Source organism: Podarcis raffonei, chromosome 2 (assembly GCF_027172205.1).
Source record: "Podarcis raffonei isolate rPodRaf1 chromosome 2, rPodRaf1.pri, whole genome shotgun sequence".
Taxonomy (NCBI): Eukaryota; Metazoa; Chordata; class Lepidosauria; order Squamata; family Lacertidae; genus Podarcis; species Podarcis raffonei.
Window position 1 is genome coordinate 114,771,229 of NC_070603.1, and position 20,017 is coordinate 114,791,245.

The 20,017-nt window shown below is 46.6% G+C and overlaps 1 protein-coding gene across 1 annotated transcript; it reads left to right on the top strand.

Moving 5' to 3' along the window:
- Positions 1–3,626: 3,626 nt before the first annotated feature.
- Positions 3,627–13,659, top strand: LOC128409073 (zinc finger protein RFP-like). Its single transcript, XM_053379275.1, has 7 exons — positions 3,627–4,390; positions 4,934–5,029; positions 5,767–5,997; positions 6,301–6,323; positions 7,184–7,299; positions 10,011–10,043; positions 13,084–13,659. The coding sequence occupies exons 1-7, from the start codon at positions 3,959–3,961 to the stop codon at positions 13,590–13,592; spliced, it is 1,440 nt and encodes a 479-aa protein (XP_053235250.1). The 5' UTR covers positions 3,627–3,958; the 3' UTR covers positions 13,593–13,659.
- The last annotated feature ends 6,358 nt before the right edge of the window (positions 13,660–20,017 follow it).

Sequence of the window (20,017 nt, forward strand, 5' to 3'; positions counted from 1 at the left end):
TTGGTTCACACTGTACTGTATCAAATGTACGTAGACTATGTTCCCCTTCTGCTCTTCCGTTACATCATTCTCTTTCGTTGCATCGTTGACTCTAAAAGCTCAGCTTACTGCTGTCTTACTGCTGTAACAATATACTGCATTTATTTGCATACATATTGCCAAATTTGTCACATATCCGTACTATGTAAAAATGGCCGCCTAATCATGCCAAAGGCATGGGTTCCCTTTCACCAATGCACGCATTGGGGAGCAAATAAATTACTGTATTTTTCGCTCCATAAGACGCACAGAACATTTCCCCTTACTTTTAAGGAGGAAAAAAGTGTGCCTTATGGAGTGAAAAATACAGTATCTGACAGCCTCCTTAGCCAGCGCCTCTTCTGACGTCTTCTGTTTTTTCTAACTTCTCATTGTTCTGTATTGAAAATCAAAGGTATAAATGTAAGAGTTTTCTTTTGTTCTGAATTCTCCTCCATCGCCTGTTACGTGAGTGGGAACCCTGTTGCCAACAGTCATTCTTTTAATAAAAGATCAGGCTTACAGCCGCTTTGCTTTAATTATTCTGGTCTGGTCTCTGTTCTTCGCATCCCGACAGAGAAGAACCTCACTTTCTGCTCTCTTCAGAGAGTCCAATTCTGATAAAGGAACTTGGACTTATTTTGTGGGACCCCTTCAGTTATTTACGACACCCCTCTCCCCCTCCTTTCTTCTAACCTAACATTGTGTGTAACACTAACTTGTCTCACAACAAATGAAACAGAATGGTAGAAAACACAACCTGAAAAATGAGACAACGCACGTATTTCTGTACACTAAGAAATCTTTAATAAAAATATAAAAAAAGAAAAGTGTAACAGCCTCATACACCACATAATCCTGTCTCCAGGAACTGCAGTGACATAGGCAAGGTATGAGATCCCATGTAATCCTCACAGCAACCCTGTGAGGTAGGACAGGCTCAGCGGAGAGGTGCTGACTTACCCAGGCCTCGCAGGAAAACCCACAGTCCCTTGCTATCAGGAATGCTGATGAGGCGGCGTTGGCTGGCATGGAGAGAGGCCTTCACTTGAATGTGCCACAAATCCCTCAGACCTTCCCACTCGACAGGAAGTGTGAGGAGAGGGACTTCGAGTCCCTAAATGGGATTTGTGTTACCTCAACTTTTGGCCAACCACCTTTCCCAAACTAGCTGTTCTCTATGAAGAGGGAGAAAAAAGCAATACTTTCCTTATTTTATTTTATTTTGCTGGGGGGGGGGATGTTAGAATTCCTGCTCCGTGATTGCAGTCATGGGATTTCTGTCTATCACATGACGGTGTATGTTTTGTTTTGTTTTTTTAAATAATATTTATTAAAGTTTTGAAGGTTACAAAAAGAAAAAATAGAGAACACCATATTAAACAAAAACAAAACAACACATCACAATAATGAAAAAGAAAAAAAGAAAAAAGAAAAAAGAAAAGAAAAAAAACAGAAAAATAAACACAATTAAAAAAACACAACAAACCTTCCCATAACTTATCTTTCATTCGCTTGTTTCCTTGACCTCCTCACACCTCCCTTTTTTGTATTCTAGTTCAGTTAGCTATTTCAGCAAATCCTTTCCATCTTTTCCAGTTTTTATCCTTATCTTAATATAATGTAACTTTACTTTCCCTTTACATACACATGACGGTGTATGTTTTGACTCCACAAAGTGGGAAGTGACAGAGACAGGATGTTTGTGTTACTGTGTTCCGTGAAGTGGGACTATTGTCCTTCGTTCTTTTTCTCTTTGCTGCCCGATGCTAGAGAGAGAGGGAGCCATGTTGCAGTGCTCCTATATGTAAATAAAGTAGATTAGCCAAAATGCTGAGTTGCTGAGGTCTGTCACGCAAGCTGTGAAGACTCTGCGGATCCCTAAGTGTACCGATGTCTGTTGCCATCGGTCGCTGTGATGTCCAGGCAGAAGAAAGCTTTTGAAGCTCCCGAACGAAAGACCAGGAGGGAGGGAACATGCCAGTCGGGCATGTGTCTCTGCCAGGGTCCTACTAGAGAGTAGGACGAGCTCCTGACAGGGAATACATCATCCATACCATAAAGATCCCTCATTGATAAGATGACTGCTGATGTTCCTTCCACCTCCATGATTCTATCACCATTGAATCAACAAACTATGAGCCGTGTTTTAATGCAAGTGGAAAGCATTTGGTGTCATAAGAACGTAAGAGGAGCTCATCAAGATGAGTGGGATGTAATCCACTGAGAGCAGTCAAGTACAACATTCCTTGTTTTGCTAGAGTGGACATGCAAGGGAATGTTCGGTCCAGCCAGTCCAAATTTCCTGTTCCTCCTGGTCTGGAGCATCCTTCCTTGCATGTGACTAGTGGGTGGCCGTGACCTTTCCAGACCTGGTAAAAGGACAAGGCATGCTGCCACTCTCTCTCTTTTCCATCTTCCTTTCATCCTGTGAACTTCCCAGACTGCTAACTGCAGTCACTAGGTCAACCCACATATGGGGTAGACCTGTTTCTATATGTTTGTAACTTTAAGCCTAAAGCCTGCCTTCAGAGATCACACTATGCTCTGCCTGATCGTGAGTAAACTTTCTTTTTATTGCTTATGAATAAGACTGTGGTGTCTTTATTCTTTTAGGAGGGATTCAAGGGGTCTTACCAGGAAAATATTAGAACACATTTCAATCTGGACAAGCCAGATTGAATTGCGTATTGTCTTAAGAAACTCACACAAGTTTGCAACTAGTTTTCTGCTGTGTAAAGGGGAATGCACTCTGCTAAGTAAAGGAACTTGCTAGCACATGTTAGGAAGGATACTACCAGTAATAAACAATATATCCTCTCCTGCCACCCTGAACATTCCCACAAGATGCTTATGGCAGGGCTGGGTCGAAGGCAGATCTACTGACAGATCTCCAGTGACTGCAGAATATCACCTGTGGTTTCCAGCTGTCAACTGTCTTAACTTAACACAGCAACAACTCAAGAGCTCGCCATTACTGCAAAAGCTGCTGGAGTGAGGAAACCAGGCATGGATTAATGTGCGCATCTCTTTAGCTTGGCTCTGGTGCTGATCACAAATTCCTAGGCTGAGTGCATGCTCAGAAGCACTGTGTTCCTCAAGAGACCACCTTGGCTGTGAGTACTGGAAGACCTGCTGTTCCCTGTCTTGAAGGCCTTTTCCCACCTGGCCCGGGAGTCCTGGATGCTTTAGTTGATATGCCTGCACTGCAGGGGGTTGGACTAGATGACCCTCAGGATCCCTCCCAACTCTACAAGAAAGGGCAGGGATCTTGGAGGTCTCTTAGTGCAGTCTCAGGTCGTTTAGCCTGAGCTTCCACAGCCACTGCCCGCCAGGAACCCCTATGGGCAGGTTTGGCAGCAACAGCAGCAGGTATGTTCTAGATAATATTTTATTTTATTTTATTTTATTGCTAATCATGCTGCTTTAAATGTGCATTTCATATTTGACTTCCTTTAGTAATGCTTTCTTTTGAAATGATTATTTTTTTCGTTAACTTTGCTGCATTAAGTACGCTCTGTAATTGACCTTTGCAATGTTTTCTTTTGACATCTTTAAGATGATATTTTACTTGCCTGCTAATTATGCTGATTTGAATGTATACTCTGTGTGTGCGCGCGCGCGGGCGCGCAAGGAGCATGCAGGTGGGAGGAGCTTAAGAGGTTCAGATTCATTCACTGACTTTCAGTGCGATTTGAGGATGTTGTGAAGTTCATAACAATACAAAAAATTCACTTGTCTCCAGCTCTCATCGGAAAATGCCTGCCTAAATGAACAGCCAGCCACGAACGATTTCCCCGTTGTTGTTGTTTTTTTAAAAAAATTCATTGTAAGAGACTCAGGAGAGATCTTGCGTCACCTCCTTCCTGCAGAGGAAACACGCCCTGTTGCTGGCAGACAAGAAAGTGAAACCAACTTTCTTCCAGGCGAAGCAGCAGCCATGGCTGCTTCTGGGGGTCCCGTGCAAGATCTCTTCGAGGAAGCCACTTGCTCCATCTGCCTGGAGTATTTCAAGGACCCAGTGATCATCCCGGAGTGCGGGCACAACTTCTGCCGAGCCTGCCTGATCCAATATTGGGGGAAATCCGAAGCAGAGGCTTGCTGCCCTGAGTGCAGGAAAACAGTTCAGCAGAGGAACCTCATCCCCAATCGGTCGCTGGCAAATGTTGCAGAAAAAGCCAAGATGCTCCGTGGGGATTTCTGTGGAAGAAAGCGGGCAGAAGGAAAGGAAAGAGTCTGCGAGAAGCACCAGGAGCCCCTGAAGCTGTTCTGCAAGGAGGATGAAAGCCCCATCTGTCTGGTGTGTGAAAGATCCAAGGAGCACAAAAGCCACGAGGTGATTCCTCTGGAGGAGGCGTCCCAGGAGTACATGGTAGGAAACGGCAATGGGTCTTGATGGGGGAGGGCAGGGCAGGGCTGGGTGACACGAGACAGCAAAAATTGTGGGAAATGTTTATAATTTATTATGATTCAATTTGTAAGTGTCTCTGCTTTCCTCCAAGGAGGAAGAACCCCCCCCAAAAAAACACAAACACACACAGGTTATAGTATTTATTGTATTTTAGTGTTTTGTTGGAAGCCGCCCAGAGTGGCTGGGGAAACCCAGCCAGATGGGCAGGGTATAAATAATAAATTATTTTTATATTATTATTCTCTGCTCTAATGTCGAACAGCTCTTCAAAACCTGAAGCTTGAGTTGGTCTGAAGCAGTCTCTCAAGGGGATGGAGGGAGTTATGTTAAACCCATATTGGATTTGGTTGTCTTATTCAATCCACTGGGATAAATAAGTGGGAATCTCCACAAAAGACCCTGGAATGCAGGACAGCCATATTGTTCAACTTCCCTCTTGCATGCATCCTAAAACTCAGCAGGAAAAGAAAATAGAACCAGACTGGAATTTTGTTTTGTCTTCAGAACCAGATCTGTAGGTGCTTAGGCCATCTGAGGAAGGAGAGGGAGAAGATCATGGCATTTAAAATGGACGCCGAAGAGGAAAGCCAAGACCTGCTCGTAAGTGTCAACATCCCTGGGAAGCAGAAAAGTATTGCTACAAGCACCCCACTCTCTGAGCGGTGAAAGCACTTCCCTCCGGTTCAGTTTGATTCCCGCCCCCCCCCCCCTTGGTATTTGTGATACATGGTTTTATTTACACATCTGTAGGCTGAGCATAATGGGACGCGGGTGGCGCTGTGGGTTAAACCACAGAGCCTAGGACTTGCCGATCAGAAGGTTGGCGGCTCCAATCCCCACGACGGGGTGAGCTCCCGTTGTTCAGTCCCTGCTCCTGCCAACCTAGCAGTTCGAAAGCACGTCAAAATGCAAGTAGATCAATAGGTACTGCTCCGGCGGGAAGGTAAACGGCGTTTCGGTGTGCTGCGCTGGTGCTGTGCTTAGTCCTGCTGGCCACATGACCCGGAAGCTGTACGCCGGCTCGCTTGGCCAATAAAGCGAGATGAGCGCCGCAACCCCAGAGTCTGTCACAACTAGACCTAATGGTCAGGGGTCCCTTTACCTTTACCTTACTATTTGGAGTGGCCAGAACTCCCACCCAAAAAAGTTCACAAAAGAGCATTCCTAAGTGGTGGGTGGGTGTATGCAAGGTTTTGTGAACATTGGTGTGATGTCTCCGAAATGTCAAAAGAGCCCTTTTAAGGGAATTCTCTTACCTGACCTGAGGCTGCAAAGTCAGGCTATATTCAATCCCTCTGTTGGCAAGCTGTCCTTATTTTTCTGCCTACTTGTTGCAGAATCAAATGGGAGCAGAGATGGAAAAGACAGTGGCTGAGTTCAGACGTCTACACCAGTTTTTGGAAGAACAAGAAAAGCGTCTTCTATTCCAGATGGCAGAGGTGGAGAAGGAGATCGCCAAGAAAAGGGAGGAGCACCTGGCCAGACTCTCCAGGGAACTCTCCGCTTTTGATAGTGCCATTTGGGAGATGGAGGAGAAGCTTCAGGAACCAGCGAGTGAACTCCTGCAGGTCAGGCCTGGTCTTGCTTCTGAGCTTCCTAACTAACTGGTTGTGGGATGCTGAGTCTGAGGGCCCTTGCTTGCCAGTTCACAGATGGGATGGACTTTCCATCACTTGGCATCCTTCTCATCTTGAAGGTTGATGTTTAGAGGTTAATGAAAAAGCAGAAGGGTCCATCTTCCTGGGCCAGCTCATAATCAGTATAAAAGTATTGAGAGAATAATCCTCTCTCTTTTCCCACCCTGTCTTTCTCTCCCTCCTTCTTTCGCTCTGAATTGCCTCCACTGAATTCAATCTCTTCTTTCCTTCCAGGACATTGGAAGCTTCTTGTGGAGGTAAGCAAACAAAAAACACTTCAGGTTGGTCGGAAAACTCATTGCACTTGTGGAAAAGCTGTTATTCCTCCCCCCCCCCCCGTTCTCTCTTTTAAAATGGTTTACGTTAAATGATTCTTGTCCTCGGTGTCTAAAGACCCTATTATTCATTTATTTCCAGAAAATGATAAAACATCTATTTTTACATTGTAGCATAATCCTTTTGCTTCTACATATAATAAGTCCTTGCCTTTGGGGCTGCATATAATTTGTGCAGTACAGTGGTACCTTGGGTTACATACACTTCAGGTTACATACACTTCAGGTTACAGACTCTGCTAACCCAGAAATAGTGCTTCAGGTTAAGAACTTTGCTTCAGGATGAGAACAGAAATCATGGTTCGGTGGTGCGGCGGCAGCAGGAGGCCCCATTAGCTAAAGTGGTGCTTCAGGTTAAGAACGGACCTCCAGAACAAATTAAGTACTTAACCTGAGGTACCACTGTACAGCGAAACCTCGGCTCCCAAACAGTCAAAAACCGAAAGTGTCTGTTCCGGTTTTCGAATGTTTTTTGGAAGCCAAACGTCTGGTGCGGCTTTTGATTGGGTGTAGGAAGCTCCTGCAGCCAATCAGAAGCCACGCCTTGGTTCCTGAACCGTTTCAGGAGTCAAACAGACTTCCAGAACGGATTACGTTTGGGAACCAAGGTTCCACTGTAGATCTGCAAGCCACCTGCCCGCTGCTTTTCATCATGTGCTAAAAACCCTGATCTCAGCTCACTATGATGTGGAGATGAGCTGACATCAAGATGAGGCACCTGGCTTTTCAGAAAGCTCTTTGCGTTACAGGGATGATGAGTTGACCTTGTTCTTCTCCCCTAGGTATCGGGAGAAGTTTGAGGATCCCCCTATTGCTTTTCCTCCTGCCCTGAAGTGGAGGATCTGGGACTTCTGCGATATAAATCCCTTTCTGGAGGGTGTCATGAAGCAGTTCAGAGGTACCAAGAATGGTTTCCATGGTTTATAGCGGGCATTTAAGAAAAAATGTTCAAAACAGACTGGTTATCTAAAATGATGGAATACTTCCATATTGCTGAACTAACAGGGAGGATAAGAGGCGATATGGTACAAAAAGTGAATAAGGAGCGGGCTATCTTTAAGGAATACATCAAAATTTATGTGGGAGAAGTAGGATTTCTGACAGATATTGAGTGAATCCAGAAAATGATTAGAGTGAAAGGAGAGCAACGTCAAGATAGAAGAGATTAAAGAAATAATGAAATGCGTTTAAGTTAGTTGGAAAAATAAAGTAGCGTAACAAGAACGGCTGGAGGTCAAGTCACTTGGTGGGTGTCTGTGTGGGGTAGGTGTGTAGGTATGTTGATAGGTACAGTATAGGTAGGTATTATATAGAGTAATGTAGGTATGTTTTATGTTATGAAAATAAGGTAGTGTGTTATCTATGCGTATTGTGTAAATGTATATGTAAATAAATTGGGGGGGGGATAAGAAAAAATGTTCATAAAAGGCTCCAGGTTGCTTGTCATATTAGCAGTGTGAGGAAAATGGGAGAGCTGAGTATTTAAGGAAAAGGCAATTATCTTCCATTATGGAAAAAGGCTCTGGTCAAAGCTCCCTCCTACAAAACGGAATCTGCTCATTTATACCTATTGGTGCTTCGGCATCTGCCATTGCTTAAGGATAGGAGCAGGGAGTGAATCGGCAAAGGTTGAGTCAGGCCATTGCTCGATTGCACCCAGTATTGTCTACACTGGCTGGCAGCCACTCCAGGATTCCAGGCAGGAGTTTCTCCCATCCCAATCTGGAGATTCCAGGCGTTGAACCTGAGACCATTCTTGTGTCAAGCTCTTCTATGAAGCCATGGCCATTCCCTGCCACAAGCAGTAAAGGTAAAGGGACCCCTGACTATTAGGTCCAGTCGTGGCCGACTCTCTTACCTTCCTGCCGAAGCAGTACCTATTTATCTACTTGCACTTTGTGCTTTTGAACTGCTAGGTGGGCAGGAGCAGGGACCGAGCAACGGGAGCTCACCCCATTGCGGGGATTCGAACCGCTGATCTTCTGATCGGCAAGTCCTAGGCTCTGTGGTTTAGACCACAGCGCCACCCGCATCCTGCCACCCACCACAAGCAGTGGACACTGCTAAAGAATAGCCCATCCTCCCAACGACAGCAAACATCTCTAGGAAACAGCAAATACACCCCATCCACTCTGCATGGAGGCCTGACTTTATTTCCCAACTGAAAAGGGGACTTCTCGAATCACTTAGCCTGAATTCAGCCTGATCTTTTATTTCCCTTCCCTCCCCCTCCCCTTTTATGAAGACCCCACAGCTAATTCTCCCCTGGCCTCCTCGCTGGCCCAAGTAGGACCAATTCAGCCAGCTGGCCCTGGGGATTATCTAATTGCTTATTTCCCCTAAATTGATCTCTGAATTTTGAATTTTATTGTTATTCGTGTTTTTATATTGTATTTTATGCTGCTTTTACAATTAAGTGTTTTAAATTTGTTGTTAGCCGCCCTGAGCCCGGTTTTTGAACCGGGAAGGGTGGGGTATAAATAAAAATTATTTATTATTATTTATTATTATTATTAGCCCCTTTGCTTATGAGCTTGAGGCTCTGTCCTTTCCCAAGGCCTCATCCAGGCTTTGGACCTGCACAGGTGCTGAGACATAATCTCGCACATTTCCCAAGTCAGTCTCACATTTCCCAAGCACAAATCTCAGGTGGTGCGATGAGTCAGTGTGTCCGGCTGTTAACCAGAAGGTTGGTGGTTCGAGCCTACCCAGGGATGGCTGTGGGCAGGATTCCTGCATTGGAAGGGGTTGGACTAGATGATTTATTGCGGTCCCTTCCAAATCTGCACTTCTGTGAGTCTGTTGGTAGCTGGGCAGTGGAACCCTGTCGCTTCTTTTGGGTTTGCTGCCCCCTTTTATTATGACCTTGGTGGTGGGGGGGTTGTAAAAGAGCAACTGGTGTTGAGGCCTCTAGGCTTGCGTTGCCTGAATCTGAAGGCTCCTCATGGATGCTGGAGATTGGGGGGGGGGGCTTTCTAGGTGAAGGGCCTGCTCTCTGAAAAAATGTGATGTAAAGGTCCGTATAGTTAAAGCTATGGTTTTCCCAGTAGTGATGTATGGAAGTGAGAGCTGGACCATAAAAAAGGCTGATAGCTGAAGAATTGATGCTTTTGAATTATGGTGCTGGAGGAGACTCTTGAGAGTTCCATGGACTGCAAGAAGATCAAACCTCTCCATTCTGAAGGAAATCAGCCCTGAGTGCTCACGGGAAGGACAGATCCTGAAGCTGAGGCTCCAGTACTTTGGCCACCTCGTGAGAAGAGAAGACTCCCTGGAGAAGACTCTGATGTTGGGAAAGATGGAGGGCACAAGGAGAAGGGGACGGCAGAGGACGAGATGGTGGGACAGTGTTCTGGAAGCTACCAGCATGAGTTTGACCAAACTGCGGGAGGCAGTGGAAGACAGGAGTGCCTGGCGTGCTCGGGTCCATGGGGTCATGAAGAGTCGGACACGACTGGACCTAATGGTCAGGGGTCCCTTTACCTTTACTTAGGGCTGACCCTTGGCACCAACACATCATCCTTGCCCTCACTTATAGCATGCTGCAATATTGTGGTGTTGTTCCCAGATTCATTGTGAGGATGACAGTTTTGTTTTTTTCTTCCACAGACACTCTGGGATCTGGATTTCAGCTGCAGCAAGGTATGTTATTTTGGGGTCTGATGGTGGCCCATATTTCCAGAGGAGATGAGATCCGCCTCTCAAAAGACGAGGCTGCTGGACAAAGTGGGGTTCCGTTCCCAAAATGTGATCCCTGTCTGCCTTCGCAGGCTTCTCACTGTTCAGAAGAGCCTATATATTTTAACTGGGGTGTGGCACAATCGCCCCACATCACTGTGGGAAAGAGAAGTTCCAAGGATCTATCCTTCACAAGCGTTTTTACACAGTTCAGTCCAATGGTTTCCTTCTTAACTCAATGGAGGCCTTTGAATTCATTTACAAATATACATGGGTTGAGCATAGGTTCACTGCTTAAATTCTCAGCAGCCAAGTCTGCATCAGACCTCCAGGAAGAGGCAGCAAGGATCTCAAAAAGCTGTAAATTTACACAGCCCAATTTCAGGTCTTTCTGTCTCTCACTCAAGCTCCAGGTTTTCTTCATGCCCAGACATTGGCATGACATTATCATGCGCAGGGGAAACATTCCCCCTCTCATGGTCTTCCAGGTATTCCATAATCATTTAGCCTCGTCTCTAAGAAAAACCATGAATGCAGCCGCTTTGCCAGGACTATGAAAGCAGTCTCTCCAGCAACACTTCTGGCTGCATTATCCCTCCCCTGCCTGTTGATTCAAGCCAGCAGAGCCAGCGAAGCCCAGAGGAAATTGGCCACCCTCCAGGTGCCCGGCTTGAATCCTTGTTGACCTCCCTGCCTGCGACTCCCGGCAAGATCAAGGCGAGGTCTTTATCGGCGATTCTTCCCAACGTGAAGAACAACACACCATTCCTCCCCCTCCCATCGCCAGGGGGGGGAAAGAGACAGACAGAAATATATTTACATGCTTTTATTCCTGTCTTTCCAGCAGTACAGAGAAATCATGTCTGTACTCTCTCATCCCAACTGCAGAGAGAGAATAACTCCACCCATGTACTTCCAGTACAGGGTCATGTGCCACTCTGAGCTAACATCCGGTGCTCAGTGCACTGAATAGACCGTCCCTGGTTCCCACGGTACAGTCCCATAACGTCAACATCCTGTTTACCATTCCAGCCACCTGGAGCTCGCTTCTGCATTGCTCCTTTTTCGTAACACTGCCCACACCCCCAACATGGGGGATGAATGAATTTTATTATTTCGGTCACAGACCAGTTCCAGCCCACACACAATATCAAGGAAGTCATAAAACATGATAGGGATACATTTGAATTTACAATTAGGTATAACAGGGACACGGGTGGCGCTGTGGGTTAAACCACAGGGCCTAGGACTTGCCGATCAGAAGGTCGATGGTTCGAATCCCTGCGACGGGGTGAGCTCCCATTGCTCGGTCCCTGCTCCTGCCAAGCTAGCAGTTTGAAAGCACGCCAGTGCAAGTAGATAAATAGGTACCGCTCCAGTGGGAAGGTAAAACGGCGTTTCCATGCGCTGCTCTGGTTCGCCAGAAGCGGCTTAGTCATGCTGGCCACATGACCCGGAAGCTGTACGCCGGCTCCCTCGGCCAATAAAGCAAGATGAGCGCCACAACCCCAGAGTCAGCCATGACTGGACCTAATGGTCAGGGGTCCCTTTACCTTATAACAGGGACAATACAGATATAGCAACCATTAAAAAATATATAAATTAAAACCAAGTCACTAGCATACAGTGGTACCTCGGGTTACATACGCTTCAGGTTACAGACTCCGCTAACCCAGAAATAGTACCTCAGGTTAAGAACTTTACCTCAGGATGAGAACAGAAATCGTGCTCCGGCGGCAGCAGGAGGCCCCATTAGCTAAAGTGGTGGTTCAGGTTAAAAACAGTTTCAGGTTAAGAACGGACCTCCGGAACGAATTAAGTACTTAACCCAAGGTACCACTGTATAACCTAAAATTAAAACCTTAATCATTATGATAGCACAGCTTGTTCCCTAAGTTTTATGGAAATCGCACAGAATTTGGCTACCCTTAACGTGATCTCAGGATCCTTGTCCTCTACCAAGGATTTTAGACATTGAAGTCAACATGAGGGAGAAATTGCTGGATGTGGAGGCAGAAGTTCAGCCTGGCCTAGTGCTGGGCACCAACAAAAGGGATATTCCAACAGCTGGAAAAGGTGCAGAAAAGGAAGCATCAAGACTTGCTCCCTCCAGAACTGGATTTTGGCAATAAAATGCTCAAGCCCAGCCACATAACCTGGGAGCTAGTCACCCAAACAGGAGCTTTTGGAGACTCAAACTGGCCACTTCACTTGGGGGGAGTGTCGAGAGAGGCTAAGTAATCCACCATCCCCCATTTTCATAAGTGGGAAAACACAGAAATAGCTCTTTTGTATTTTTTTGTGCCTCAAACAGCAGGTTAGAAAGTATTTTACATGAATAACTGAAACCTGGGTCATGCTCACAAGGAGGATATCTTTCGCTGCCAGTTTTTCCTGAGGTTTCAAGCGAGGTCTTTGCTGGAACGTTGGCTGAAAAGATTGAGCTACGAATCAGGGACTCCCTGCTTTGAATCTCCCCTTTGCCACCTACTCACCGATTGGCCTTAGACAAGCTGTTCTATGTCACCCTCAATCCTCCTATCTGAAAAATTGGGATAATAATACGGATTTGCCTTAAGGGTCTTTGTAAGGTTTATAACTACAGTGGTACCTCAGGTTACAGACGCTTCAGGTTACAAACTCCACTAACCCAGAAATAGTACCTCGGGTTAAGAACTTTGCCTCAGGATGAGAACAGAAAACGTGTAGTGGCAGCGGGAGGCCCCATTAGCTAAAGTGGTACCTCAGGTTAAGAACCGTTTCAGGTTAAGAACGGACCTCCAGTACGAATTAAGTTCTTAACCCGAGGTACCACTGTAGATAGCACATGTGAAGTGCTTTGAAGAACTAAAAAGCCTTGTGTAAATGTGAATTGGTATTTTTTAAGCATCTCGTTTCCAAATGCAGTGCTTAGAAGCCCTGTTGATTTGGGAGGAAATGCTGTTCCTGTCATGTGTCGAGACATAAGCCTGTCTCTCTTCCCTTTCCTCATCTGCTTCCACAGAAAACGTAACTCTGGATCCAGACACAGCCCATCCCCACCTCATCCTGTCTGAGGATCGTAAGAGAGTGAGATTTGGCGATGAGGAACAAGATCTGCCCAACAATTGCGAGAGATTCGACAAGCATCCCTATGTGCTGGGAGGCGAGGGGTTCACAGGTGGAAGACATTTCTGGGAGGTCGTTGTGGGGAGTGAGGTGGGCTGGGCTGTGGGGGTGGCCAGGAAGTCTGTGAAGAGGAAGGGTCAGATCACGTTTGGTCCTGAGGAGGGGGTCTGGGGTCTGGGGAAGTGGGCAGGAGAATTCAAGGCCTCCTCCCACGCTGCTATGACCCTGAGCAAGGAGCCTGAGAGGATCCGAGTGGCCCTGAACTGTGAAGGGGGACGGGTGTCCTTTTACGATGCAGATAGGGCAGCCCTCCTCTACACATTCTCAGCAGCCCCCTTCTCAGGAGAGACCCTCCTGCCCTTGTTTTGGGTGCCCCGTAAAGCCCACCTGACCCTCTCTGACTAAGGGAGGACAGCACAGACAGAAGACGTACATCAAAACAGGTTTATTATTATTATTTTGCTTGCTTAGCTCCTGCACTGACTCGTGTAGTGAGCATGACTGGAGAGTAGGGAGGGCCGACAGGTTGGTGTCCTAACTGACACAAGAGTCACCCAATCATTACCGTCCATGTCACTGGCCCAAAAATGGGAAGGTGTATCATGACTGACACAAGTACCAGCCAATCGCTTATCTGCAAATATGGCTTCTCCTTGGAAAGAACATTACTCTCTTGAGGCAGTTATCCTCAAATGCAAAAACTAAAAAGCCAGTCTTCCATTCTCTTCAAAGTCACTGAGGTGGTTTTCTACATCAGTGTCCGCTCTGGAAATGAAGAGCCTGCTAAATTCAAGTTCTAGTGAGAGGACAGAGCAAATTCTAGGGGATGGTGAGACATTTCCATTTATACAAATATGCCCCCTAGTATAATTGGAAGTTAAGGATTGGGCAGTTCCATCTATAGATTTCTAAGGAGCATTTCTGCTTTTATATATATCAGCAGACATTGGGGTGTATTTCATGCGGTTGAAATGTTTAATTTTATTAAAGGTTTTGCTTCCTATTGCTCGTGTTTAATTTCAGACTCAGAAAAACAGTAGCCACATATACTGCACACACCCTTTCCTCCAAGGAACCCCATGATCACAGGGAGATAAATAGAGATGGGATATAAAACAAATAAATAAATATGCATCACTGTCGGGGGAGGGGATTCCACAAATTTTGATGATATCCAAAGAAACAGAGTAGCTTACATCTAAGAGGCTAAATAACTTCTAGGTGATTGATAGCTTCTTTGTAAAGACTATACAATGTCCAGAATATTCAGAAGAACTTTGCTTTCATGAACATATGAGAAGAATATATTTACAATCTCATGCTTATTCAAACATGGGTATGTTCCCACTTGAATTGTAGACTGAGACTTACTTAGACTTAAGAACATAACTGTTGAGACTTGCACCAGAGTTTTACAGAGAGCTCCTGCACAGGTTTCTCCCTATTAATGTTTTGGGATCTTCCTCTGTTTCACATCAGACAGATCAGTGACACAACATTGCCTCTCTCAGCATCCAGCCCCTCTCACATACACAGAGAGAAAGCAGTTTTTTTAAAAAACGACAGTTACTGGAATAACAGTCACAACAGAATGGAATGCCTCTCTCATGTGACTCACAGTCAGCCAATCACATGAGAGCTACTGCCAGAGGAGAAAAAGCCCATGTTAAAAGTACATGGTGATTTAACATAAGTAAACATTCCTGGCTCAGGAAATTAAACAGTTAACAGTGGGGTCAGCTGCTGATGAATTTCTTAGGGTGAATTCACATTTCTGCTTCCGAGTGCAGTGACCCGAGAGGCCAGGGTTCAAAACCCGCAGTCCACCACAAAGTTCACAGGGTGACCCCCCCCCCCGGGTAGCCTATCTCGCAAGGCCGCTGTGGGGATTCAGTTGAGGGTGCAGAGAGCCGTGCATGCGACCTTGAGCTTCTTGGGCGAAGGAGTGGAATATAAATGAAATAAATAAATATGCATCACACTCAGGGGAGGGGATTCCACAATGTAGGGGCTGCAGCAAAGAAAGCCATCTCTGGGATATTACCAGGCATGGTGGAGGCAGGCAGGTGTGTGGAGGAGGCCAGATCTGCCACCTGAGGTGACCGCCTCACCTTGCCTCAAGGGCAGGCTGGCCTCGCTTTTCCCTAACCTCAATAACGTCTATTCCCACCTCCCTTTCTCTATTTTTTAAAGAGCCATAGACACCACAAACTCACCAAAAAGCAGGGCCAGTCCCTTTCTCTTGTCGCTTGGAATGTTTCAGGGGGGTCCCTTCACCTTCAGGATTTCAGAGACAATTTGCTGGATTTTGGTCTGACCCAGCAAATCTAAAGCATTTCTCCCTGTCTAGAACTGCCCAGTACCTGAACAACAGTAAATTATGGTTGCAAATGAGTGGGGGGCTTCAAGCACTTAAGCCGGCCAACCTAGTGCAGTGGCTTAAGAGCTGATGGACGCGGCGTAAAGGTAAAGGGACCCCTGACCATTAGGCCCAGTCGTGGTCGACTCTGGGGTTTTGGCGCTCATCTCGCTTTATTGGCCCAGGGAGCCGGCGTACAGCTTCCGGGTCATGTGGCCAGCATGACTAAGCCGTTTCTGGTGAACCAGAGCAGTGCAAGGAAACGCTGTTTACCTTCCTGCTGGAGCGGTACCTATTTATCTACTTGCACTTTGACGTGCTTTCGAAATGCTAGGTTGGCAGGAGCAGGGACCGAGCAACGGGAGCTCACCCCGTTGCAGGGATTCGAACCGCCGACCTTCTGATTGGCAAGTCCTAGGCTCTGTGGTTTAACCCACAGCACCACCTCGATTTCTGGGAATGGAGTTGAGAGATGACCTAACCTGGGGAGAAAACAGCAAAGACCTGAGGAAGAGAGCACAGCAGAGGTTATATTTTCTGAGAATCCTCCAGAAAAACAATCTCTCAAAGGACCTGTTGATGGCATTTTACCATTGTACTGTTGAGTGTGTATTAACTTATGGTCTGTGTGTGTGGTTTGGGAGCTGCACGGTCAGGGAAAAAACAATGTTGTCCAGGGTTGTAAAGACTGCGGAGAGAATAATTGGGTGCACTCTTCCTACCTTGGATCAAATCTATGCTTCCAGGTGCCATAAGAAAGGTGCAGAGATAGTGCAGGATAGTGCGCACCCCGGAAATGATCTCTTTCAGCTTCTGCCTTCTGGAAGAAGGTACAGGGTTATAAAGACTAGGACTAGCTGTCTGAGAAACAGTTTCTATTCAAATGCGATTTTGGTTTTAAACGCAGTGTAAGGCAGTGTCTATGGGAGTATATTGTATTTAATTATGGGGTATTAAAAGTTTTTAGGGGGCTAACCAGGCTGGGATACCTGGGATAGCAGGCTTGTTGGTTTCTGATTGTCTGGTGTTGATTTTCAATTTTGTGGTTCTGTATGGGACAATGATAATAAAGATTATCGTATTGTATCTTATCGTGACTTTGAGGCCAGCCACAGTCTCTCAGCCGAGCCGACCTCGCGGGGCCATTGCAGGGAATAAGTCAGAGGGAGAGAAGCATGCGTGCCACGTTGAGCTCCTTGGGATGCAAAGGCAGTAAGGGTCGTGGGTTTGAGCCCCACATCAGGCAAAAGATTCCTGCGTTGCAGGGGGTTGAACTAGAGGACCCTGGGGACCCTTCCAGCTCTACAACTCTCCGATCCCATGAACAAAACAAGAGCTGTTGGCACGCACGCCTTCCCCTCATAGCTGTCAACTTACAGATTTGAAAATAAGGGACCAGCAGTCTCGAAAATAAGGGATCAGCAGCCAAAATAAGGGATTTTCCAAGCACAGGTATGTTCAACTTCTGAGCCCCACCAAGCCAAAGGCAGAAAGCCCAACCAGCAGCCAAATGAAGCCTCAAGCGGTGGTTCCCACAGCGCAGCAACCTGGCAAAGGGGATGCAACAAGGAAAACCACCGTCACCTCTCCGCTGGGAAGCGCTGAGCAAAGGCGAGTCCCCAGGCAACGCGGCCGATTTGATCGGCACAAGGTGTGCAAGCTCCACCCCCCAGTCGTTCTTAGACTCCTTATTGGGTGAGCAATGCAGCCTAGCAACACAGTTGGAGCCTCCCTCTTCCCTGGCCGGCAGGGAGGGAGGGAGAGGAGCTGCTTTCTTTGAAACCCGGGAAATTTAAGGGACATCATAAATAAGGGACAGCAGCGGGGCACAGCGCTGGGATAAGGGACTTTCCCACCAAATAAGGGACAGTTGACAGCTATACTTCCCCTGTTTTGGGAGGGAGTGCTAGGAAGGGGTTAACAGGAGAATATTGGTCCAGGGGCGGAGTGCAAGCGAGGGCTGGGTCCAGAGAACTGAGGAAGCGGGAGCTGCCTGGAGAGAGGGAACAGGGGCAGCAGGCAGGGGGGGATCTGCAGGTCGGAGAACGTGTCCAAGAGCAGAGGAGGGCAGAAGAAGCGAGGAGAAAAGGCTCCTTAGATTGAACAGGTTGCAGGTAAGCAGGGACCCGCGAAGCTGCCTTATTTATTAAGCCACATTACTGGTTCAACAGTACTGGTTCTGCCATGGATGCTTTAGAGGAGATTCCTCCATTGCAGCGGGTTGGACTAGATGACCCTCGGGTCCCTTCCCACGCTTTGATTCAAGGATACATCTGGCAAGAGTCTCCCCGCGTCGTGCTTGAAAGTGCAACTCAGATCCCACGTCGGGTGTTGCCAAGCCGCTGCCAAGATCTATTTGCATGGGTAAGCGCCTCTCTTGGTACCCGAGGGCAGGGCGGGGAAACGACAGAACCGCTGCCCTGCCCTTATTTGAGAGAAGAGGGGCGCTCAGTGGTGGGATCCTAACTGTGTCTACCCAGGTAAATGAGGTTAGGATCGCGCCAGAGAGTTGCCACCGGACAGCAGTCACGAAATTAAAAGACGCCTGCTTCTTGGGAGAAAAGCAATGACAAACCTAGACAGCATCTTTAAAAGCAGAGACATCACCTTGCCAACAAAGGTCCGTATAGTTAAAGCTATGGTTTTCCCAGTAGTGATGTATGGAAGTGAGAGCTGGACCATAAAGAAGGCGGATCGCCGAAGAATTGATGCTTTTGAATTCTGGTGCTGGAGGAGACTCTTGAGAGTCCCATGGACTGCAAGAAGATCAAACCTATCCATTCTGAAGGAAATCAGCCCTGAGTGCTCACTGGAAGGACAGATCCTGAAGCTGAGGCTCCAATACTTTGGCCACCTCATGAGAAGAGAAGACTCCCTGGAAAAGACCCTGATGCTGGGAAAGATGGAGGGCAGAAGGAGAAGGGGACGACAGAGGATGAGATGATTGGATAGTGTTCTCGAAGCTACCAGCATGAGTTTGACCAAACTGCGGGAGGCAGTGGAAGACAGGAGTGCCTGGCGTGCTCTGGTCCAGGGGGTCACAAAGAGTTGGACACAACTAAACAACAGTGCCCAGTTTGCACACTGATTCAGGAGTCAGCAAACTTTTTCAGCAGGGGGACAGTCCACTGTCCTTCAGACCTTGTGGGGGGGCCGGACTATATTTTGGAAAAAATATATGAACGAATTCCAAGGCCCCACAAATAACCCAGAGAAGCACTTAAAATAAAACCACACGTTCTACTCATGTAAAAACACACTGATTCCTGGACCGTCCGCAGGCTGGATTTAGAAGGCAATTGGGCTGGATTCGGTCCCCAGGCCTTAGTTTGCCTACCCATGCACTGATTGGTGGGCCAGCAGCGCTGATCACAAGAGGTCTTTGTGTGCTCATTCTCTGCAAAGAAGCCAAGGGCACTGGCCATAGGTTACTTCCAGTCACCTGCTGCTGAGCATTCATTCTGTTTTGTTTCCGGAGTGTTTGTCTTGGTTTGTTTGCGGGGAGGTCAGATGACAGTTGCCTAAAGCAAGTGCTGTTTTCCCCTTTACCTTCCTTAATCGCAGGAAGTCAGTTCTGGTGGATTTGTTCCAAGAGATCTCCAGATCATTGTGAAACCTATTGACACCAGGCAGGTGCCTTCGATGAATACGCTTAAAATATATTTGTTTAGCCAAGCCTAGAAAGCTATTCCGCCTGGCTTCCAATTCGAACTTAGCCTGATCTTTTATTCCCCTTCCTTCCCTCCCGCTCCCCTTTTTATGAAGATTACCCGCTCTGGGATCCCACAGCTAATTCTCCCCTGGTCTCCTCACTGGCAAAACAGGCATAGCTGTCAACTTTTCCCTTTTCTTGCGAGGAATCCTTTTCAGAATAAGGGAATTTCCCTTTTAAAAAGGGAAATGTTGACAGCTATGCAAATAGGACTAATTTAGCCAGCTAGCCCTGGTGATCATCTAATGTTTATTGGATGGATTCCCCCCCCCCAATTGATTTTTGAATTCTGAATTTATTGTTATTCATGTTTTATACTGTATTTTATGCTGCTTTTTGTTGCAACAATTAAGTGTTTTAAATTTGTAGTTAGCCGCCCTGAGCCTGGTTTTTTGAACCGGGAAGGGTGGGGTATAAATAAAAAATTATTATTATTATTATTATTATTATTATTATTATGCTATCTTGACTTATTATTGTTAAATGTTTTCAACTGTCATTTCTTATTAAATTAAATATTTGGTTTAATATTTCTTGCAAACCGCTTAAATGTTTTCGCTACCGTCAGGTGGTACTCACATCCTAACCCTGAATTTGTGGGTACACGATTTTCATAGAATCGTAGCGTGGGAAGGGACCCCGAGGGTCATCTAGTCCAACCCCCTGCAGTACAAGAATCTCAACCAAAGCATCCATGACAGATGGCTCTCCAACCGCTGCTTAAGAACCTCCAGGGAAGGAGAGTCCACCACCTTCCGA